Source organism: Lepus europaeus, chromosome 9 (genome assembly GCF_033115175.1).
Source record: "Lepus europaeus isolate LE1 chromosome 9, mLepTim1.pri, whole genome shotgun sequence".
NCBI lineage: Eukaryota > Metazoa > Chordata > Mammalia > Lagomorpha > Leporidae > Lepus > Lepus europaeus.
Genome location: NC_084835.1, coordinates 109,891,462 through 109,916,075, shown reverse-complemented (window position 1 = coordinate 109,916,075; position 24,614 = coordinate 109,891,462). Strand labels below are relative to the sequence as shown.

General features: G+C 48.4%; 1 protein-coding gene across 1 annotated transcript in view; it reads right to left on the bottom strand.

Annotated features, from left to right (window-relative positions):
• Window positions 1–7,186: 7,186 nt before the first annotated feature.
• ZCCHC2 (zinc finger CCHC-type containing 2) overlaps window positions 7,187–24,614 on the bottom strand; it is a 61,251-nt gene continuing 43,823 nt past the window's right edge. Inside the window, exons 9-14 of the mRNA XM_062201771.1 lie at window positions 24,261–24,396; window positions 22,872–22,936; window positions 22,401–22,495; window positions 14,631–14,759; window positions 9,712–11,205; window positions 7,187–8,804 (exon numbers count right to left, since the gene is read on the bottom strand). Of these exons, the coding sequence (XP_062057755.1) occupies window positions 8,737–8,804; window positions 9,712–11,205; window positions 14,631–14,759; window positions 22,401–22,495; window positions 22,872–22,936; window positions 24,261–24,396 (1,987 nt within the window). The 3' untranslated portion in view covers window positions 7,187–8,736. The remainder of the gene's footprint in view (window positions 8,805–9,711; window positions 11,206–14,630; window positions 14,760–22,400; window positions 22,496–22,871; window positions 22,937–24,260; window positions 24,397–24,614) is intronic.

Genomic DNA, 24,614 nt, shown 5'->3' with positions numbered 1-24,614 from the left:
CCTGAATACTCCTCTCCAAATATGCCATGGGACGGATATGCTGGGGTTGCAGGGTTCAGCCTCCCACAGCATCCACCTGCGTACTACACTGCTATCCCCACATCCAGCTACTGGACTGAGGCTACTGTAGAACTGTACTATCTCCTGTTAATGGTTGACTTTCTGACAACTGACTTGGGAGGCAGTTAGATTTTCCATTCACTTGTTCAGTCCCCCAAATGACCGCCACAGCTAGGGCTGGGCCGGGCCAAAGCCAGAGGAACAGATCACAGAGGAACAGGAGCCTGGAGCTTCATCCAGGCCTCCCACATGGGGCCCAGGCACTTGGGTCATCTGCCACTGCATTTGCAGGCTCATTAGTGGATCCGGACCAGACAAGGAGCAGCCAGGACTCGAACCAGCAATCTGATGGGGGATGCCAGTGTTGCAGGCAGAGGCTTAACTCGCTGTGCCACACGCCATCTTGGTGATATAACCGCACCTCACTTGTCCTCGTGCATTGAGCACTTCCCTAGAGGTCAAAATAATGCCCCTGTGTCTAGCAGACTGCCCTCCCTCCTGCCCCTTCCGCCTGCTCCTCAGTCGCCACCTTTCCTCACTTTCCTAACCCAGGTTAGTCAAGGACAAGGGAGGCCTTCCCGTGTGCCTTGTGGCCCTGTGATGTGTTCAGCTGGCTGCCGGGCACACACACTGTCTGCTGAGCTCACTCTCTGCCCTTTGTTTGATGTGAATTGTGGGACATCTAGTGACTTGCAGACAAGGTTTGGGTCGCTTAGGGCAAGACTTCCCCCCGCTGAATTGGGAACAGTGCCCTGGAAGCTGGGACAGGAACAAGAGCTTGGGAGAGCGATGGCCGAGAGGCTGTAAGATAGCAGAGTCCCTGGCTGAGGCCCGGTGCTGTGGCCGGGAGCGGGCCTGCAGGGTGCAGCTTCTGACTGTGGGCAGCACGGTGGGGACCCTTTGCCGAGGCACACGGCCTGGCAGGAGGACCAGAAGTGGGCTTGTTGGGAGAGGGGCAGAAATGGAAGTCCCCAAGAGGAAGGTGAACCAGCGAGGGCGGCGAAGTCAGCACAGCGTCTCTGCAAGCAATGCATGGGGCCCTCTGCTCTGCCTCCTGCATTGAATGGAAATAAAGCAATCCCTACCCAGGCCGTGCGGCTGGCCAGCCCTCACACGTGGTCCCACCCTCTGTTGACCTCGGGTGCTGGGAGTTGTGCTCACTGCCCTTTCTGATCCACGTAGCAGTTCCACACTTGGTCCCCAGTCCTCTGGCCCCTGCATCTCACTGAGAGAAAGAGGAAACCACCGGTCCCCTCCTCCACCTTCCCACTGACTCCTGCGAAGCCGCTTTCTCTTGCCAGCCTTAGGCCCGTCTGTGGGTGTCTCCTGCCTGCCCTTTCTCCCCTGTGACTGTCTTCCTAGTCGCCGGTGGTGACCTCGTGCGACGATTCTTTCTCTCCACTGCACGTGTTGGCAGCAGCACTTCACTCGCGAAGTCTCTGCTCTTCAGGGCAGGTTCTCTCTTTTTAAATAGATTTGAGAGGGAGGGACAAAGGTCTTCCATCCGCTGGTTCACTCCCCAAATGGCCGTAAAGGCTGGAGTTGAGCCGATCCAAAGCCAAGAGTCAGGAGCTTCTTCCGGGCCTTCCCACATGGGAGCAGGGGCCCAAGCACTTGGGCCATCTTGTGCCGCTTTCCTGGGCCACAGCAGAGCTGACTCAGAAGAGGAGCAGCCGGGACAAGAACGGGTGTGCATGTGGGCTGCCAGCGCCGCAGGGCAGGTGGAGGCTTGGCTCGCCACACCGCCCCCAGGGCACGTTCCCCGGATCTTTTCCGACATCTCTGAATTTTCATTCCCAATCTGATGGACAGCTCTGCTTTCTCTGCAAACTCCAGCCAAGGGGAAGGTGTCCGGGAGGAGGAACGGTTGAGGAGTCTGTTCTACTTAAACCCTTCAGGTGGCCCAGCGGCCAGACTGAGAGACTGGCTCTGCCAGATGTCGCTCTAACTGCAAAGTCCACCCCTGCAGGAGCTGGTGTTCCCTTCCCACCTGTGCTTCTGGCTCCCTGCCTCAACTAAGGGCAGGCCAGCAGCTGCCGCCCGAACCCCTTCATCGCCCTCCTCCCAAACCCACTGGTGGCCTTCCTGAAATGCAGCTTTGATGATGTTCTCTTGTCCTCTGACCATCTTTCCCCACTTCTGCACAGGCAGAATTCGGCTCCCCGCTCTGCGATCCCAGGACCTGCTGCTTTGTGGGAGTTGCGTGTGCACTAGACTGAGCCGAGTGACTGAAGTAGGCAAGTACCACTGCCAGGTACTGATTCTTTGTGCAAAGAAAACTGCATGGCCAGGGGGTGGCAAATTGCTACTCGTGGAGCAGCAGGACAGAGCCTAGGGCGTTAAAGGTAACTGGAAGAGGCAGGTGCGGTATACACAGGGAGGCCACGCTCTCCCTGGAGTCTGTACATTAGGAGTTGAGGGCCACGGCTGTTGTGACCATTCCACTCTGCTAGATGATGTGTAAATGGTGAGTAGGTTCCCCAAACTTTATTTGTGGACACTGAAATTGGAATCTTGTGCTTTCCTTGTGTCATTAGGGCTGGTTTTTTTTGTTTGTTTGTTTTTTGTTTTTTGTTTTTGTCTCAGTCCCAGAAAACGAAAACCTCATGGATCCCACTGGGGAAGAGCCTAGGAACTTTGCTGGAGGGGCGTGGCCCGCTCAGCGCTGGCCATGTTTATGCTGCCACCTAGTGGCCGGATGGCCTGAGAGCCGAGCCTTTGCTCTTCCTCCAGCACCTGGAGACGCCCCCATCCCACAGCCAGGGTGTGACAGGTGGGGTTTAGGTTCCCGACCGCACCAAAGAAGGACTTCAGATCAAACCAAAATGTAGCGTAAGGGTAAGGAGTAGCAACCGTGAGGAACTGCACAAAGCGACAAAGCAGGCTCAGGCCGCAGGATTCTGGAACTGGGCGGAACTTGGGAGCCGGCATTCGCCAGCGCTCGGGTGAGATAAAGGGTCTGAAGAGGGCGGGCTGCTCAGCGAGCCCGTGGGGTTGCAGGCACACAGCGCTGGCTGCTGACCCCCAGCGCAGGGCGGCTGGTGCCGGCCACGAAGGAGGCGTGGAGCAGCGCCCCTGCGGCCACCCTGCCAGGCTCGCTGCCGCTCGGTGGTCTTTGCTCGTGGACACGAATTCCAGTCCCTGTGCCTCGATTTCCCTGACTGTAAAATGGCGCCAGCCCCCTCCTGCCTCACCGGGCTGTGGTGAGGCTGACGCTTGAGCTGCGTCTGGTCTCCAGTGGGCCCGCAAGTGCCCCCCGTCAGAGCCCACTGCGCCACACGGAAGCCCTGCAACCAGTCTACAGGGCGCGTCCACACTCTGCCCGTCAGCCCGAGGCGGCGGCGCGTGCGTGGGCAGGTGCTGGGGGCCTGTGACTGGGCTGGACTCCAGGGACCGCCGGGCAACGCGCTCAGCAGGGCCCTGGGTGTGGGCGGCCGCGGTTCCCCTGCGGGGCTGCTTGGCTGCCCTGGGTCTTTACTCGCGTGCTCTCAGGCTGTGTGTGGTCCACGTCGCGGCTCCCCGTCCTCTCCGCGTGCTTCTCACTCAGGGATAAAACCCAGCCATCTGTGTTTCAGCCTCCCCGCAGGCCGGCACCGAGGCCCTGCGTCTACACCCGGGCTAGACGGTGCTTCCTACTGCGGGCGGCTTTGCCATCCCGTGGCCACAGACTGCGAGGAGCACACGACAGAGGCCGCCGCCCGCCGGCGCGTGGCCGGCCCGGCCTCCCGTGGGAATGCAGAGGCCGCGTGGTCGGGACACCCGTGGGTTCCCTTCGCTTTATCTGGACAGTTTTCAAAAGCCGCTGCGTTTAGCTCAGCGTGGAGATGCTGACTGGGGACAGAGGTGGTCCAGGGAGGGGGCGTCCACGTGAGCACGTCACGGCTCCGAGCCCCCGGTTCCTGACCCGTGAAGCGGGGAGGAAGATCGCAGCCCGTTCGTGCATGGTGATGACCCACGCACAGCGGACAGGAACCCCTGAGGGCCGTCGGGGCGCGCACAGATCCCGGTGCTGGAGGCGGCGGCCTGCTGCCCTTGAAGGCACCGGGCACAGGCTTCCGGTCAGTTTTCCTACACTAGGCCAGCAGGAAGTAGCATCTGCTTGCTCGCACTGCCCTTGTCCCCCACCAGGTGGCACTGCTTCCAAGGAGCGATTTCTGCTGGGGCAAGGCTGGCTCTGCCCTCTACAGAGATCAGGTGGGAGCTGCAAGAGGAAAAAGACAGTGAAGAACCCCCACCCCGCTCAACACCCCCCCCCCCACGCCCCAGTTTCCAGGAGCTAAACAGGATCTTGGGATTCAGGGCCTCTGGTGACTGTGGGACGGGTCTGAGGTCCCCGGACGGGAAAGAGCCGGCCTAAAAGCCCCTTTGGCTTCCAGGAGTGACATACGTCTGCGTGCACCCAAGGTCGGGCCACGGATACCCATGTTCCGACAGAGGGCATCTGTCTTTCCAAAGAGCACAGCGCTGAAGAATCCGGAAGTTCTGAGCTGCGGCCAAGGGAAGCTATTTGTGCGTGCGCAGGTGCCACACTGAGCCCTAAGCAGTGGCGAGGACGTCAGACTTTAACATTAGGGTGCCCTCAGGAATCCAAAGTGAGCACGCGGGTGTTCCCGGAAACGACACGCCCTTTCTGCAAGGGCCCCGGCGACACCCGCAGAGGACGACCCAGTTGGCAGGGACCCGTGTGCCTCACTCCGTGCCCCCATACCTCCAAACTCCTGTCTGAAAACAGCCAAGCCCTTCAGGGAGGGAGGCTGGGCGGGCAGGGGCAGCACGGCCCTCTATGGAGTTAAGGAAGGGTTCTCGGGGCACTGTGCCACAGCGTGGCTCCCTCCACACAGCCCCGCTGCCTCAACCTTAGCAAGCTCTGGGACCAGTGTGCAACTGGAAAAAGGTGTCGTCCGAGTACAAACGGATGCTTTCCTAAGTACTAGGTGCTACCCGTCCAAGAAAGGCAAAGGCATCTTGCATGGTGCGGCCAGCTCTGTGGCACCTTCTCACTGCTAACCACTGTGAGGACCTGCGTGAACAGAGCGGGGCTCTGCCCTGCGAGGCGTGCGCTACCCAGCGGCCCCTCTCTGCCCTCGCCGGGCTTAGTCTCTGGGCGCACGCTCCTCTGCAGTGTTGCCTGCATCGCGCTCGGCAGGTCTGCTAGGTCCCTCGCCGCCCCGGTTTCCTGTTCACCAAAGCTGAACTCGGCGGACACCAGGGCGTCTCTGCCCCAGCCCGTTCCCACACCCCTCTCGCCGCACCCCAGAGCCTGACTCGAGCAGCCTCGTCTGACACCGATGGAGGTCCGCTTCGTCTGCTCGTCTCTCCCGCCCCTTTCTCCAGGGCTTGGCCAAGCCAGTGCTCACTGCCAGCATCTTGGTGCAGGCCCTGGCTGCCTTCCAACCCGCCTCTGAAATCCCAGGCGCTCTCCTCAACTCTCCTATGTCCTCACGCGTCATCAAGTCTGTCCTCTTTACAGCTCGGTCACTTTTGCTTCTCAGTCCAATCCACCCCCAATGCTCCGGCCTGACACTTTACCCGCCTTACCTACACCGAGTGAATGTGCCCGCCACCTTCACCCCGGGTGTGGGCCGTGCGTGTCCCCCTCCCCCCAGCAATCCCACACCTCTCTGTCGCTCCGCTGCTCCACATACCAGGAGACCATCAACGCTGCCCGTACCAGAAGGTTCCTCCCGCCTGCCCCCTGCAGCCGAGGCCAGGAGGGTGTCGGGATAGATACCCAGGGGTTTCTGATAAACCACCAGTGTGTCAATCACTTGGATAAACGATACGGCAAATCTTGCAAAATGGAATATTTGCACATCCCCCAATCCGGTGGATTTGTACCCTGCAGAACTCAGATACACAACCAGAAGACCAGCACAAAACTGTTCTTAGTAGCCCTGTTTCTAACGGCAAACAAGATGAGAAGCAGTCAAATGCTCGTTGACAGAGTAACAGAAAAACTATTGTCTCTACAAGGGGGCTGCAAGAAGTTCATGGAAAACGCGTATTAGAAAACTACGTAGACTGACAACTTCTTCATGAGAATGGCGTTAAGAGTGAAGACGGAGGAGCCGCAGGAGCGGAACCTCAGACCGTAGCGCCTGGTGGACATGGCCAGTCCTGGACGGTCGGCTGCAGGCAGCCTTGCTCAGGAGACGCAGATACAGGCTGCGCGTTTATGGGGGCTGTGAGATGTGTGAAGACAGAACAGCAGTTACCTTGATGCACTGGGAGACAGAGAAGGGACAGGCAAGAGCAAGGTTACTCCGGAGGTGGGCTCCTGACAAACAGGCGCTGTGGGGGCGTGTCTTGTAAGTTACCGTCTCAAAGCATCCGCTCAAGACACAACAGAAGAGAGAAGCAATGGAATCAGAACACCAGGATTGCCAGCTGGCTGACGCTGACGGCCTAGTATCAAGGTTAAGTCCATCTGTCGCACCCTCTACACCTGCAGCAGCGGCTGCCGAGGCCTCTACTGCTCACCGCCCTAAGCCTTGGCGCCCGGCACGTGCTCAGTACACACAGAAGCGCAGGCCCCCTCCTCCTGGCAGTCCCCCAGGCAACCTACCCAGCGAGGCCATTTTGGGGAACACTGAGGAACCCCAAGTGGGTAACTGGGATTCACTGCCCACGTTAGAGAACTCAGCTGACCTTAAACCATCATATAACACATCCTATCTTTCATAAGATTTACAATAAGGCACAATTCTTAAGCTGTTTTTCATTTTTTTTTATTGCTGTTAATTCAAGGAAAAAAGGTTGCATAAAATCCAATCTGTTCTAGAAATATAAGTGGCCTTTCCAGTACATAACATTTCAAATATCAAAGTATATGGTAAACATACAAATAAGGAGGAGGTGACACACCTCCTGTGTACAGTACAGTATTTTAAATCATAAAATAAGCTCCATAAAGTACAACCGGCAGGTGATTCACAACGCGCTCCATACGTGGCTTATCAGCACTCTCACTTAACAACTCAACTGCAGCTTAACAATTAATTTAATGTGGTCCAAAAATACCCAGATCAAATAAAATATATTTACTCAAAATAATTTCCTTTACTCAAACTTTTTCTTTCTAAATTAAAGCTTTCATCTACCCCGTCACACCCCCCCCCTTCCCCATGATCCCCACCCCTGAAAGTTTCAAAATGTACATTGGTGCTATAAATATAAATGCTACTTAGGAAGCATTCAATTAAGCTTCTTTTTCAAGTTTTTGCTTTTGTCTAGCAATCTGTTAGGCTTCTGAACCCAGCCAGATACTTAAGCTCCTCTGCTGCATACCGAGGTTACTCCACACAACAAGGGTCTAGCATTTCTGCTCTCTACTGAAGACTGGGAAAACAAAACCCCGAACCCCGAAGCTAGGACTCTACCGTGGTGCTTGTTCATTGCTGTGGAATGCAGCAGTCACCAAAAAATACACCCCATCTTCCAGATAACCTCAGTGCACTTCAGGAAATCAAAAATTACCTGGAAGCAATTTAGTACATAGATTGGCTTTTAAAAAAAGTTTTGTTTTTTTTTTAAACAGCAGCATTAAACTTAGTGACATGACACTGACATGATTAATACCATCTTCACACACTCAGAATTCAGTCTTTCACATTATGATCAAGCAGAGTGGTAAACTGTTATAAAAGTGACTTTGCTACGAGAGACAGGTTAGGGACCAAATCCCTGACTTTTTGTAGAGACCCACAGCGCTGTTCCGATTGTGATAAACCACACACATTTGGAACACAACGTAACACTGTAACAGTTGGTGTAGGAAAAGAAGAAATCTTTACTTGAGTAGTGTCTGCGAGCATGACTTGGTGGTAGGCGACAAGTACGATTGGCTGCCGACTTCACTACACACACAAGCACACGGAGACCAGACTCGCGCCAGTGTTCACTTGGCTCTCTCTGAAGCAACAGGCTAGGGAGGGACGATGGAAGTAAAAAGGGTTGCTTTTTTCATTCCTTTTTTTTTTTTTTTTTTAAGAAAAAGCTTTTTGTCTATTTCATATGTCCTATCTTTTCAGTTTCATATGGTTTTTCTTCCTCTTCCACTTATTTTCATTTGTGTTGCTGCATGTATGCATTTACGGGAAGCTGTTCGTTGCATATATACACACGGTTTGGGGAATTTGATTTGTCCCATCGATGAAGGTGGAACCTTTGCCCTTGTTTGTAGCAGAGCGTTTATAAAGTGGGAGCCGGGGACACTGCCGGGCACTCCTGGGCAGCAGGCAGCGAGAGGGGAGGGGAGAAACGTGTAGTTTAGGGTCAAAGTGAAAAAGCTGGGGAAGAAGCAAAGTTTCTTTTTTTTCGAAACCATATGACTGTCACCAGTGTTGTAAAAAAAAAAAAGTCAAATACACAGTTTTAAAGATTCAGTAAACATTGCACACAGCAAGTATTCAGTGTAATAAAAGAGCCCGCGTCCACGTCCTCCCTCTGACCGCGTGGCTGCATGTCTGGAGGCCGCTCGCCGTGAGCCAGGAGACCACAGGCTCGGGGCACTGCGTCCGCTCTTGTTTTGGACATTGGTACAAGAGAAAGGAAAATCCCCAACTGCATAGAAATCTAGGAAATGTATAGACAAAGAAACAAATACCTTTCCTTTCCTCCCCTCCACACCCCTGACTCCCCACACTCGAGGGTATTAAGTAGGAAGCTTTACTCGGTTCAGTCTGCAGAATCCAACGTATCACTAGGAGGGGGGAGGGGAGGTGCGTATCTCAGTCTGTAAGTGCCTAAAACGGGAAAGACAGAACTGCTAAGTGACCGCTCCCAAGACTCGCGTCGCAAACCACAAGACAGCAAACAGGCATGCTCCTCGGAAGGCACCCGCCGCACTCGTGCCGCTCCGGAAGGGCAAGTTCAATTCCTTTTACAGAGTCGTCAAGTTTGTGCTTGGACTTCAACCTAAAGCTATCAAACCAGCTCTTCCTTCAAACATGCCGAGTGGATGCACTCCCAACTCGAGACTTTTCTTCCTAAGGTCTGACAAACTTTCCAAGGCCAATGCGAATGAAAGCTGACAGTTTGAGGTCAGTGCTGAACTGGGCCTTTTACTCATACTTCTTTCAGAGCACTTTTTTCTGGTGGGAATATTAAACAGACTGGAGATTCCCTGACTCCCAACCAGTGCTTAGCTACTTTACACAGGTAAAACGCAATAGCATCTTGGATTTCTTTAACATTTGCAAGGAGGAGAGAACGCCAGCTGTGGACGCACAGGGACTAAACCCTTCGGAGTCGGATGGCTGGGTGACTTCCTAGTTGTTCAGTATTTTAAAATTTTGCTTATTCTGTGAAACAAATAGGAGTGTAACTTTAAAAAGTGCTGCAAGCAAGAGATTTAACACTCTATATGCAAATTCCCATTACACTCCTTGGAAAGTGCCGTCTGTTCCTTAACTAGAAACTGAATTCCTCTGAACTTCCTTGTGCTCTGTGTGACCTGGGTCTATGCTAGGTTTTTCTCATTGCATTTTATGATTTGTCATTGAAGATACAACATCCATAAACACACACATGCGCGTGCACACGCACACACACACACAATCTCTCAGTGACAACGGAATCACATGATCGATAAGGAAAGGAGAAGAACCGGGTGAACTCAAAAACAAGTCCTCTGCGAGTTACTGGCATTACCTTGCTGGCTGGCCTCCATGGACGACTGCTTACAGTCCTGCGCATAGTGGCCGCTTACGCCGCAATTGTAACATGACACGCTGCCGTTCTTCTTGGGCCCCGAACCACTGGCGTTGGCAACGACATTAGGTGCTGCGTACACGGGATAGAACCTCCCGAATCCTGCCATCTGCTGCATGCCATAGTTGGCTTGGCTCCCCATGACTGGGTCATGCACCAGTCCGTTTGCATATGGAGTCTGAGGCAGAAAAAAAGGAAGTTGGTTTCCATTGCTCTGATGTGCTTGGTTGAGGTAGCTGCCATTGCAGAGGGATGGCAGGGTGAAGAACGACGGGACTCGGTACATGGGGCCGGGCACTGGGTTGGGGTAGTAGTAACTGTTTAGCTGAAGGTTTCCGTTGGTCCCACAGCTGCACCTTCGCCCGCAAGAACCACAAGGACCCGAGCCCATCTGCTGTGGCGGCACCACTGTCCCGTTAGCGCTCGTGCTCCCCACGGCACTGATGTAAGATGTGCTGTCACTCTGCGCGGTGCTGTGTGTCAGAGCTGGGCTGGGGCTCGGGGCAGGGCCCGGGGTGTGGGTGGGAACAGCGGGAGGACCCGTCGACGGGGCCTGACTGATGCCGGCACTCACTGGCTGGGCAGCGGTGGCTGCCGTGTTGAGCACACTGGAACTTGGGGTGGGTAACACGCTGGCAGCGAGAGGAGAGCCTGGTAAGGTGTAGGGAGCTGGTGGCTGAGCAGCTGAGAGGCCAGCTGCTGGAAGAACTACCTTCACATTGGTAGGCTGAGGGACTGTCCCTGTGTTTCCCTCAATTTGAGGCACCATTTGAGTTAGTCCTCCCACTTGGGATGCAGACTTTGTGATGGGGTCTGCGGGAGCAGCAGGAGATCCTGGGAAACCACCCGGGCTGTGGACAGGAATAAAGGCAGTGTTTGGTGATCCGATGCTCAGGCTCGCAGTGGGCTGCTGCGGGAGGTTCACTGTGCAACTCTCAGCAGACCCCGGCGGCGGCGGCGACTTCAGCCCCTGAAATGTCGCATGCAATGTGGGAGTGCTCCCGTGTGGAAGGAAGGCGGACGGGGTGGGCAAAGGGGGAGCCAGTAACTCGCGGTGCTTCTCTGCTTCTCCAGTGGGGGCTGTGGGCCCTAGGATTCCCACAGGGGCTGAGCTTGTGGGCTCCCTGATTGCAGAAATAGCAACAGGACTAGGAACGAGCATCCCAATTGTCTTGCCATCAGCAGACTTGGAGGGAGGAATGACAACATCGGCCTTCTGGGCACCATTGTGCAGGACACAGTGTAGAGTTGGCATAAAAGGAATTGGTGGATACTTGGGTGAGTTTAAGGGATCCTCTAGAAGACTTCCATTCTCGTTTCCTAGTGAAGCAATCGTAGCAGGTGGCTTGACTGTGACAGTCTGGTTGACAGAACCGTAACCTGTAAACCTGGTTGTTGATGGATTCCCAGAATCCTCAGAATTGCTGTCCGTGTCTGAAGGCAACAAATATAAACAGGTATTATTAGCACCGGCGTAACTCCCGTCTTCCCTGCCAGATAAGAATGTCAAATTAGCCCAAATTAACTAGTGCTTGCAGTGTGCTCCTCTATCGTGTTTCCTGATGTTCAAATGAATTTAATTTTTGGCTTCCTACGGGTCATAATTACATACACGATTTTATGTAATATAGGTGAGGGGGTGCAGTGTTTAGTGTGTAGCCTGGCAGTTAAGACACTGGCCCCAGCTTCCTGCAAATGCAGATCCTGGGAGGCAGAGGCGATGCCTCAAGTACCTGGGTCCCTGCCATCCAGGCAGGAGACCTGGGCTGAGCTCCTGGCTCCCAGCTTTAGCCCCGCTTCGCCTGAGGTGTTGCAGGCATATGGACAGTGAAGCAGTGCGTGGGAGCTTTCCCTCTCTTTCTCTCAAATTATATCCTTTTATATTTAAACAAGAACAACAACAAACCAAGTTATCTGGAGATGGAACAAAGCTCAGGATAAATGTATTTGTTTAACAACCTTATTAGTGAGTAAGGTGTTAGATTCTTCTAACAATCAATTTTAGGCAATCCACCTGAGACTCAAATTCTGCACTGCCAAAGCCAGGTATTCTATTTTTAAAAGCAGCTCAAGCAAGATAATATTTAACTCAAACTATAAAGACAGTGACTAGAAGTGTCTTTCTTTTTTAAGAATCGAATATTCTTACTACTTTAGTATTTCAATAGAGGAAAGAAAATTTAAAGCCATCAAGTATAAATCCAAACAGCACAATGGCAGATATAAAATCGCATTGTATTTACTTTTACTACTGTATCTCACTTAACACTTCTACAGCAGTGCCTCAGCCAAGACTTCCTAGGTTTTAGGCCACGGTGTAAAGGGGGTGATGGAGAAACCTGGATTCAGCGTTTACCCACAAACTGATACTGCATGTATGTGGATACAGATGATGATTCAATGTAGTAAAAAAAAAAAAACACGAACACAATGCAGTGACTTCTAAACTCTTTCTCCTCATACAGAGAAGTTGATCACACTAGGTATTTTATTCTTAGAATAGTATATATGAACTATATTCAATCCATTAAAAGTAATTAAAAATTTTAAGGTTTACATTTATTAAGGTAAGAACTGGCTATACTCAACTTAAGATGTTTAAGCCAGTTTTGAAACAATAATAAAAAAAGACTAGGCTTCCTGGAGAAAGAATAGATGGAATGTATTTATTGTCACCAAATGTGTAAGGTGTTATCAACTGAAGTGCTGTGTAGTAGAGATTCTATGAGTGGCTCCAGCATAATAACTTGGCTATTTCTTGCAAAACTTTGCAAAACAAAATCAACGGCTTATTTAAGGCACTGCATCACACCAACATGCCATGCTGAGTTAAAGGATTGGCCAAAAGAAGCTGGAACATTTTCCTGTGGTCAGTTAAATTCCTACAGGAACCAGACCTAAAGCCTTAAGTTGTAGCAATGGCCCCATGATTTTGAATGCTCCCCAAAGGGTTTCTGCGCATCATGCCCCCTCTGGGTATTTGGAGGGAGGTCCAGTCCCTTGTTAATACTGATTCAGAAAGCAGAGTCTCAGCACACCACTGTGACTCACAACAAGCTGTGGGCCTCTCAAAGCGGCCTTTTTAAATTCTAAACAACCAAAGCTCTCTCCCATGATGAACGTCCTCCACGGTTTAAGGGAGCCCTATGTGAGTCTTTCATGTAGGGAAGTCTTTTTCTCACACTTAACCACAGCCAACTTGAAAATGGGCAAATTGCCCCCTAAGCCCACCTGATGACAGGTATGGGGTGCTGCAGAGTTACCCAACTGACAAGGATGCCAAACTACAGTGTAAGATGAAGAGCCACTGAATGATCTGTATATCTTATAGAATCCTATATATCCTACAGAATCAACATATGCAATGAAACATACTGAAAGCTAGCCTGCACTGCCTAGGCATAAAGATTCTCTCGTTTAAGCGTCATAATAGCTCTGTGAGAGGTTGTTGTCACTTTCTTTCATGAGCCACCTGCAGATCAGAAGGGCAGTATAACCTCAGATCGGTAGAACTAGGGGTAAGGCCACCACATGCTACAGGCTATGTCTGATGTGATGACAAATAACTACAAAGAAAAGGTGGACTTTAATCATGGTGATGGAACAACACACACACAGCGCCCTGAAACACAACCTGGTGCCCCTGAGCTCCTGGACAGCTGCAGGCTGCCCACGCTTGGCTGAAACAGTGTGGTAGGCAGATCCCTGGGTGACCTGAGACAGATCACTTGATATTGTCTGCTATGGTGGGGAACACCTTATGACCACCAGATGGTGCCATGACATCTAAAGGAAGGATCTTCAGAGAGAGTGCATTTCCAGCCCAGAATGGCACAGTAAGGACCGCCAAAGAGCGACTTTTCCCAGAAGCGCAATGAGAACACTGGGGAAATTAGCTAAAGGCTTGCAGCAGTCTGAAAAGTGTTTGTTCAGGCAAACAGAGCCTCGAGGAATTTGCCTGATCCCATCCTCCCTTTCTCCAGCTCTGCAGCAGCCCTGTAAACTAACAGTCCCTCAACTACGGTAGCTATGACAACAAACAGCCAGAAGGTCCCCCAAAGCCCATCACCAGTGCCACTGGGGCTCAAGCACCTCATCAGAAAACTTAAAAACAAAACAAAACAAAACAAAAAAACTGGGGAATAAGAAGCCCACAGAAGGCTTTGAAATATCCTGGCAATCTAGAAGGCTACGCTCCTGCCTACACCTGAGCCTCGCACTGCTGGCTGACACACAAGGAGGAACAGGTCTAATACATACAGAACACAAATTCATGAAGGCAGATGTAAATCCTACCTTACCAGTAATTACATTAAATGTAAATGAACCAAACACTCAGGAAAAAAATGGCAGACTGGCAAAATAGGTTTTTAAAAAAGCATGATCTAGCAATATGCTGTCTATAAGACACACTTTAAAGACATAAATAGGGTTTAAAGTAAAAGGAAAGAATGTAAGTACACACAGGAAAGACCCAGAAGAGAGCTGGAGTGGCTTTACTCTCGGGTAAGAGACTTTAAGACAAAAACTGTTACCAGAGACAAAGAAGGATGTCTTCTGATGAAAAAGAGCCAGTCAGGAAAACAAAGCACAAACAGGTGCACCTTTCAGCACACCTGGTTTTGATCATTTGCTTTGCTATGATTCTTTTTCCGATTTAACTTCACATACAGTGAAATAAGCTTAGAGGACCAACCCAGGTAATCCAACAGTCTCTGAGATACCCTTTGTATCAATTAGATGTAAGCCCAGCAACAGCATTTAACAAAAAATTCTTTGACTTTGAGAGAGAACCCATCTTTCCCTTCACCCCAGCCCTACCTCTCCCTACCCCGCCCCCTTCCTTGGCCAAAGCAAACCTCTGTCTTTTTCTTCTTCACTTTCAAAACTTTCTCTTCCATCACGTCGTGGACTAGATGGAGAACTGTAACTCTCTGAAGATGTCTCGCCACATGTGTCATGTCCAGATCCAATGTCCAAATTCACATCTAAAAATAACAACTCTAGTTTAAAGACCCATGCTAAATGGTAGAATTAATTTGCAAATTTAACCATTAGGAAATTAATTGTAGAAATTTTTTCTGTTTTCCTACAATCCACCTAAAAAGTTTGTCTTCATACAGGTGAAAATTCATTAAGTTAATAATTTTAATTGAAAATTACTGATATTCCTTTTTTTAAAAAAATTATTTATTTATTGAAAGGCAGTTACAGAGAGGCAGAGGTAGAGAGAGAAGCCTTCCATCCATTAGTTCACTCCCCAAATGGCTGGAGCTGCACCGATCCAGAGCCAGGAGCTTCTTCTAGATCTCCCAGAAGATCTTCTAGATCTTCTTCTAGATCTTGGGTGCAGGGACCCAAGGACTTGGGCCATTTTCCAGTGCTTTCCCAGGCCATAGCAGAGAGCTGGATTGGAAGTGGAGCAGCCAGGACTCAAACCAGCGCTCACATGAGATGCCAGCACTGCAGGCGGCGGTGGCTTTACCCTCTACACCACAGCACTAGCTCCTAAATAATTCTTAAAGGCATAGAACAGGCCAGTCTTTCTGACTTTAAAAAATACAACTAGAGTTAAGACTCTTTGCAGGGTCTAAGTTTAGATATTTTCTAAATTTTTCTCAGTTTAGATATTTTAACTTCAGAGATTGTTGGAAAATCCATTCTTTAAGAAAAACTCAACAGAAGAACTGTCCAAATGCCTACTCAGTTAAAATTACTAGGTCAGAGTACTTAAACTAAAAATAAAATCTAGCTTTCTGTCTTGCAGACTGAGAAGCCCTTTGAGTTCTGCCCAAAGCCAAGCCCACACTGAGGTGGGAAGGGGGTGGAGTGCAATACCTGCTGTGACCAATCAGCCAGGAGGAAATTCCTGGCGTACCTAGTACAGGACATCCCCACACCGGCCCAGACTTGGGGAACTGTCCTGTCCTTTCTGTAAGTCCCAGCAGCCAGCCTAACTTCTACCGTGCAGCGAGCATCTAATACATATTTAGTGTATACAGCCCCATCTAAGGCATTCTAGAGGACTCTTAAGAACTATAGTTAAGTGGATCATTTCCATGGCAACCTGGTAGAACCAACAAAAGGTTTAATCACCTGGGTAAAACATTATGCCAGAGAAAAGACATGACTTGTATAATGAGCAATTTAGTTGACTACACTTTATCTTATGAAGGGGATAAATTTGTAGGTATTAAGATTGTTAAAGATAACCTACCCTAGTCCAACCAAACATTGGATCAAGTTGAAGAAAAAGTTCATTAAGAATGATTCCTTTCGGCTGGCGCCGCGGCTCACTAGGCTAATCCTCCGCCTTGCGGCGCCAGCACACCGGGTTCTAGTCCCGGCTGCCCCTCTTCCAGGCCAGCTCTCTGCTGTGGCCAGGGAGTGCAGTGGAGGATGGCTCAAGTGCTTGGGGCCTGCACCCCATGGGAGACCAGGATAGGCACCTGGCTCCCGCCATCGGATCAGCGCGGTGCGCCGGCCGCAGCGCACCATCTGCGGCGGCCATTGGAGGGTGAACCAACGGCAAAAGGAAGACCTTTCTGTCTCTCTCTCTCTCACTGTCCACTCTGCCTGTCAAAAAAAAAAGAATGATTCCTTTTGGCAATCAGATTTTTAACAAAAACCAGGAGGAAAAGAAAGCTAGGCATCAGAACCAATGGGTGGCAGGCCTATTAATGGCTAATCTGTACAGTGATCTGCCCTCAAGGAGACCCAACAGGCCAGTCCACTGCAGTGGCTTTCAATGTGGTAAGCCTGGGCTTCAGCAGATGTCAGCTTGTGAAGAGCCCTGGCAGCTCTGCCAAGAGTTGGATCACTGGAAATGGACCTGTCCTGGAGTCGAAGGATGCCCAGGTCAGAGCCACAGATCTTACTGGCTCTAAGCTGAAAAGCCCTTCATTCAGCCCAACTTCCAAAGTGACCACTGCAGCTGAGGGGACGGCCAAGCAGGGTCAGCAACATCGCAGGCAGAACTGTAAATTTCTTGTTAGAGATGCCACCTGCCTTTACCTGACCAGCTCTCCTCCCAGGCCAGCTAAGTAATGAAAGTCAACAGGGTGCCTTCCCTCAGGTGGTTCACACCTCCCTTAGGATGTACCCCATGTGAAGAGATAGATAGGTCTGGGCCTCTTAACTTACAAGGCCTAAAGCCCACCAGATTATTACCAGGCCCCTTCTGTCAGGTTCTATTTGCCTCTCAATCAGAAAACTTAATTGTAGCTTAGACAGCACCCTTCTTAGCTCCTCTAATAATGACTCTGTCCTTTGTTCTAGACCCTGTCTAGTGCACTTGGGCCTCATCCTTTGTAACCATAACCTCTACTCTACCACCAATGGCTCTACTCCCAACCTGTGTGTACTGATGGTCCTCTTCCCCACTTAATGCTGTATAATTGTTCAGACCTGGCTAATGCCACTCTTAGGATCATTGGTTACTATCCTCACCCTGTCTTTTATGACCTTGTCTAAATATGATCAGAGTCGGCAAACTGGGAAGGCTTCCATAACCTTGGCAACTCATGACCAGAGCCTAGGGTGGTTACTGGCGCCATAAGCTAGAGTGTCAATTTGTTGGGTCAACAACAGGAGTCACTGTGCACTTGCCCCTCATGTGGGATCTCTGTCCTTAATGTGCTGTACATTGTGATTTAATGCTATAACTAGTACTCAAACAGCATTTTACACTTTATGTTTCTATGTAGGTGCAAACTGTTGAAATCTTTACTTAATATATACTAAATTGATCTTCTGTATATAAAGAGAACTGAAAATGAATCTTGATGTGATTGGAAGCGGAAAGGGAGTGGGAGAGGGGAGGGTTGCGGGTGGGAGGGAAGTTATGGGAGGGGGAAGCCATTGTAATCCATAAGCTGTACATTGGAAATTTATATTCATTAAATAAAAGTTAAAAAAAAAAAAAGAATGATTCCTTTTGGCAATCAATTAGATGCCCAACTGCCCAGGGAAAACACACAATCTAATGTGGTTAGAAGGAAAGCAGCAGCAGCGTACTTGGGCAAGTATTTTCACAGAGAAGTAACCTGGTGTGTACTTATACACAGTAACAGGCTTGTGACTGCCAGCATCATGGGACTGAGGAAAAGGATTCAAGTCAACACCAAGGGCTTTTTGAAGACAATCTAATGTACCACGGTAGCTAAATAACCTGGCACTGAATTGGAATAATAAAAATGAAACTTAAATTACACACACTAGTAATATTGATATTTCAACCAACATATAACAAAATGAAAAGCCAGGGTTTAAGATAATCAGATACTTTCAAACTAGAAATGATGGACTGAAAGGGAACTGTATCAGAGTAGCATTTACATAAAATCAAGATAGTAAAACTATAGTGGAGTCTTTGAAACATTAAAGAACAAGTGTCAGTTTTGGGTTTTTTTTCCCCCCTTAAAAGCAGCTCTGGGTCACAGCGGGTTGGGCCACATCCAGGTTAGAATGCTGGTCCGAGTCTTGGATGTTTCATTTCTGATCCAGCTCCTTGCTAATGTGCCTGGAAAATCAGAAGAGGGTCCCAGTGCCTGGGCCCCTGCTACTCACATGGGAGAACTGGATGGAGTTCTGGGATCCTGGCTTTGGCCTGGGCTGGCCTAGCCCTTGGCCATTGTTGCCACTGGGAAATGAACCAGTGGATGGAAGACCTCTTTTGGTCTCCAGCTCTCCCTCTCTGCACTCTGCCTTTCAAATAAGTAAATCTTAAAAAACAAAAGCTCTTTTTCCAAATGGTATAAACTATAGGACAATTTTTACATTGTGCTATTGGGTATTCTAATAATCAAACTAACATACTAAATTGAATTTTAAAGAACTATATATAAGTCTATACTAAATGTAATTTTTTAATAATTCAAAAGTGTTTCAGAATTATGTAGAGCCTTGTAACAAATTATGTGATCATCTAGACATTTTAAAAGGTGTGGAAGGTGTGAAAGAAACAATTATGGCAAAGGAGACACCATAAATTGCCCTTATTTTAAATAGATATAAGCTTTTTAAATTTTTTTTTTAAGATTTTATTTATTTGAGAGGTAGAGTTATGGCGGGGGGTTGGGGGGGGGGGAGTCTTCCATCTGCTGGTTCACTCCCCAAAAGCCCACCACAGCTGGACCTGGGCTGATCCGAAGCCAGGAGCTTCCTCCAGGTCTCCCACCCGGGTGCAGGGGCCCAAAGACTTAGGCCATCTTGTACTGCTTTCCCAGGCCATAGCAGAGAGCTGGATCGGAAGTGGGGCAGCCGGCACTGGAACTGGCAACCATATGGGATGCCAGCACCACAGGTGGAAGCTTAGCCTACTACGCCACAGTACCGGTCAGCTTTCTATAAATTTTTTTTTTATTTTATTTTATTTTTTTTTGACAGGCAGAGTGGACAGTGAGAGAGAGAGAGACAGAGAGAAAGGTCTTCCTTTTGCCGTTGGTTCACCCTCCAATGGCCGCCGCAGATGGCGCGCTGCAGCAGGCGCATCGCGCTGATCCGATGGCAGGAGCCAGGTGCTTCTCCTGGTCTCCCATGGGGTGCAGGGCCCAAAGACTTGGGCCATCCTCCACTGCACTCCCTGGCCACAGCAGAGAGCTGGCCTGGAAGAGGGGCAACCGGGACAGGATCGGTGCCCCGACCGGGACTAGAACCCGGTGTGCTGGCGCCACAAGGCGGAGGATTAGCCTAGTGAGCCGCGGCGCCGGCTAGCTTTCTATAAATTTTTGTCATGTCCAAAATAACATCTTACACATGATTAAGGTGACAAAAAGTGAAAACCTTACAACATAAGTCACTATTCTAACAGTAAGCATTCTGGTTATTGGTAATTATGAACAACAGAAGTTGGTTAGAGTTAAGAACTTGCAAATAAATCACAAGTGACAGAACTACATTTCATATATGGGTTACCTAAAGAAGCTGGAGACTTCTGGATGATTTGCCATTCTTTAAACATAATGGAGAAGTCAACCACCTCACCTTCCCCCAGTCTTTCTGGGGTCTCAATCAGCAACAGAAGAGAGGGGTGGGAGAAAGACTGCTGAGAGGGCCAGAACAGGGGGAGTTTCTGGTGGTCTCCATGAGGTTGGGGGAGAGACACGAGGTTTGGACTTCACGGAACAATGCCAAGAGTATAGACTGCATTCTTGGACGAGGAAAGTGAGGGGTGTTTATTTTACTCCCTTTTGTACTTCTGAGCCAAATGAACGTACTATTACTTGAAATAGAAATTTTAAAATGTTAAGATCTTAAGCTAGATTACAGTGTTTGAATATCTTAACAAGCTACTAATCAGAGGGACCTAATATTTTCAGCTTCAGTACAGTGCATTTTACAGCTATTGTTCTAACTTAAAATGTATCTTGAGTTTACTGAATGCTTAAAGGCAATGCCTCCTTGGTGCCTTAATATTTCAGAGAGAAACTAACAGAGGCATTTTTAAAGTTGGAGTTAGCATACAGCTGACCCTCACTTGGCATCAATGATACAAGCTATCTAAAGTATGCCTTATTCATTGTTATAATCCATAAATGTAAATGTAAACAAAGAATAAGCTAAATCTTACTCTATTTTAATCAAAAATTCCTGAGATTCCTTCTTGTATAATACTTGAAAATTTAAGACATCAAGGGGGAAAAAAGAATTAGAGCTTGGGATATTGTTATGAAGTTTGCTTTCCGTCTAACTTTTTAGAACAGGGAAAAGGAACTAAATAATTGAACAGCAGGTGCATGGTACTAGCTAAATGCTTTTCACATGTTACTACATTTAATTCTCTGGTGGGGCAGATACACACAGTGAAGAAAGATCCAGATCCACAGTGTGTCTGACCACAGTCCCTGTGCTTCTGCTCTGGAAGCATGGGACCAGAAGGGAAGGGAACTCCAACTTCTCTGGCACACAGTGGTTCTCAAGTGCTGTAAAACCAGACAGTGACCTTGCGGAGGGTGGTACACACCTACGGGGGAGTTCATCAGAACACCCCAACTAAGAATGTATCTTAGGAGTAGCAGTAGATAGCACTCAGGGAAAATGAACCAGGAGGACCCGGCACATGCCACCTGTGACCTTCCACCAACACAGACCTTTGGTTTTCCTTACTAGCCTTTCCCTTATCTTTTCAGCTGCCATCACCATGGGGAATCTCGGTGGTGGTGTCACAGTGCTCACCTAGAACGGAGTCTCCATACAAACAAGACGGGGTTTTCCCAGGTCATCCTCCTGCTCCTCAAACCCCTCTTCAGGTGACTCAATCAGCTGGCCAGACCAAAAAAATTTAAATTTAAGAAGAGACTACTGGGCTAGCGCTGAGGCACAGTGGTCTAAGCCTCTGCCTGGGGTGCCCACAGCCCACATGGATGCTGGTTTGTGTCCTGGCTGCTGCTCTCCCAATCCAGCTCTCTGCTGATGGCCTGAGAAGGCAGTGGAGGATGCCGTAGGAGACCCGGAGAAACTCCTGGCTTTGGATCTGCTCAGCTCTGGCCATTGTCGCCTTTTGGGGAGTGAGGCAGCAGATGCAGTACCTTTGTCTCTGTCTCTGAAATAAATCTTTAAAAAAAAAAAAAAAGCACAATTTCTCTCCCACTGCTATTCTGCTTCTCCACACACACTAGTTAAAAATATGCTCCATTTAAGAAGGATACCATGGTTATTTATATTACATTACAATGCACTAATGGTAATACAATTTAAAAAAACCTTATTTGTGGGATGTCAGTAATGACATGAGGACAAAACACTCTCCTAGAGACCTGTGAGCACTCTCCTAGAGACCTTTACTATTGATGCTAAATGTAAAAACAGAAAAGTCAGAGCTTAAGAGGCTTTTCTCAGTGAAAGGAACCTGGCAGTTAAAAGTAAAAGGACTGCGGCCGGCATTGTGGCACAGCGGGTTAAAGCCCCAGCCTGAAGTGCCAGCATCCCATACGGAAGCCGGTTCAAGTCCCAACTGCTCCCCTTCCGATCCAGCTCTCTGCTATGGCCTGGGAAATCAGTAGAAAATGGCCCAAGTCCTTGGGCCCCTGCACCCACATGGGAGACCCAGAAGAAGCTCCTGGCTCTTGACTTCAGATCAGCTCAGCTCCAGCCGTTGTGACCATCTGGAGAGTGAACCAGCGGATGGAAGACCTCTATCTCTCTAATTCTGTATTTCGAATAAATAAAATATTTTTTTTAAAAGTAAAAGGACTTTAAAATAATGACAGTTAGATGAAAGCCACACAAAATTTCAGGCTTGGAATCCCCCTAGAGCCCCATAAAGGCATTTATAAAATCATGAAAAGGTCAACAACATTCTAGAAACTGACTTTACATAAGAACATGTCCAGACTTCGATGACAGTGACTGCGAAGCCATGACCGTGAGCCATCCCTCTGCCCTGGAGCAGGGGCTCGCTTGAGAAGGAAAGCTGGGGGCCGCAGGTGGGAGGGTGGGTAGAGCTGAGGCAATGCAACGCTGACCCCCCGTGGCAGACGCGCACTCCCTCAGCTGACTTACTTTGCAAACATCAATATACATCCGTATACATTAATATCCGGATCTAACGTGATAACATAACACTTAAAAAGTAAGCATCATGCTCAGTACATGCAGGTGATGAGTATTCAAAAGAGAAACTTTCTTACCTTTCACAGTACCACCATGGGCATTCTGAGGAGTGGAGAGTCTAATCCCATTTATCCTGCTATTCAATCTGCTGTCACTCTTCTTCATTTTCTCCCTAAACCAAACGCAGGCATTACCATTCTCTATAAAGCTTTCTACCAAACATCTTCAGTACCGTATTACTAAAAATCTCCCTCAAGTTTTTTTTAAACTATAACTTGTAGTAAGGAAAAAACTAAATACAACTAAGATTTCCCTTTGGTGTACAGCTTTGAGAGTTTTGCCTCTCCAAACTAAATAAAGTATTTGGCAACAGCTTTATTTTTATCACCTGCCTATGTTGATATCTTGAACTAAAAAAATTAAGCCCAAAACTAAAATTTTAAAAAAAAGGAAAAACCCTCTGTGTTCTATAAACATGCTCACAATCGCATGCTACATGTTGTCCTTCCTAACCAACTCTATGACTGGAAGCATTAACCATAACTTACTTTTCTGCTTGTGGCTTTCCTTTCTTCTTATTTATTGAAGATAAGCTCCGTTTTTCAGCAGAATGCTAGTAGAAAGAATTAAAAACACAAAAGATAAAAGGTAAATCATACTGATGCAGGTATTGTTTATTCTGCTATCAAACGTTAAAATGATTATTTCCAGTTGTATGTCCTTTTTAAAAAACAATTATTTGGCAGCAAGACAGAGACAGACACGCAGGACAGAGCTCCCATCTGCTGGTCCATCTCCCAGATGTCTACAATGGTTGGGGCTGGGCTAAGACAAAGCTGGGAGGGAGCCAGAAACTCCATCCGGGTCCCTCACATGTGTGGGTGGGACACAGCTGTTTGAGCTATCACCGCTGCCTCCCCGGGTCTGCAAGTGGAAGGAATTAGACTCCGTGACACGGAGTGTGGGTGTCCCAACCAGTGCCTTCACTGCTAGATCAAACTGCCCCCGCCCAACTGCATATTCTAACACACTTTCATTCCTATTTTTAAAGTCACTTACCTGAACCACTAAGATTTATACATTCTGTGACAAATTTAATCATGAGAAAGATTAATTTTAAAAATAGCACCTCTTATCAAACTGTAAGATAAAACGCTGTAACTGGTGTTTATTAATATTCTTATTAGAATGTTTATTATAATTATTTTAGTATTCTCTTAAGTTCAGTTTGATAAAATTGAACAACACAATTTTGTCAACTCTGAGAAGGTGTAGGTATTGCAGTGGAAGGATTATAATCAACTGACAGTTCCTCAAAACAGGTGTTAGTGCTTCAGCTGATGAAAACACTATCCAGAAGAGTTAATATTTGGATCTAAGTGCTGGCTGGGACTAAAACCAGGTGAAGGAATCGCATTTCTGGGGAGAAGGTTATGCCCCACTTGTGCCACATGTCCTTCCCCACTCTGCAGGCCTGTATCACATGCTGAGAGTGCTCCACGCTCTGATCACTCCCAATCCCTAGGAAAACATGTGCGCCTTAACCACATTCCTCAGGGCCATCGGAAACTGGCCCAACTACGCACGACAAAAGTCAGTCTGAAACTGTGCACTACCAATAGCAAGACAGTGACTGACATGTGAAGACTTCTTTTAAGGCCAGAAAGTCTTAGCAGAACAATATACTCCTCGTTGGAATAAGCATTTTAGGTATCATATTTAAAGTGTAGCAGTTTTACATGAGCAACAGAAATTATTCAAGTGTTTTTTCAGGTCTCACAAGAGCTTAGATTACATGAAGTACCAGTTAAGCACGAAGTGTAACATGTCAACATTCTGTTATCTCTTTTTGCCAGACTATCTGACTCCATGTTTACAGCACCCTACAAAGCAGCAATGCTTTACCTACATGGCACCAACACAAGAGCCTCACATACTTGGTCAACTAAGGTCCCACAGTGCTCTGGGTGCTGAATGGCGGTGCAGCTTTGCTTCCTCCAGTCCATGATTCCATTCTGTTCAGAATATTGCATGGTAAGCCCATCCAATGGAGAACAGTTCGTACCAATGTTGCTGTCAAGAGAAAAGTTTATGAAAGTGTGAAAATGTCCTCAGTAATCTACCCTGCTCTAGAACATTCAGTGACCCCTTCCTCAGTCTACTAATATTTTATACAGTGTCTAGTGAGAGCTCTAAGGGAAAAATTATACAATGAGAAATATTATAGTACACATCTATTCTATCATTAATACTGGCCACTAAAAATGGCAGTAACACATGCAGAGCCCGCC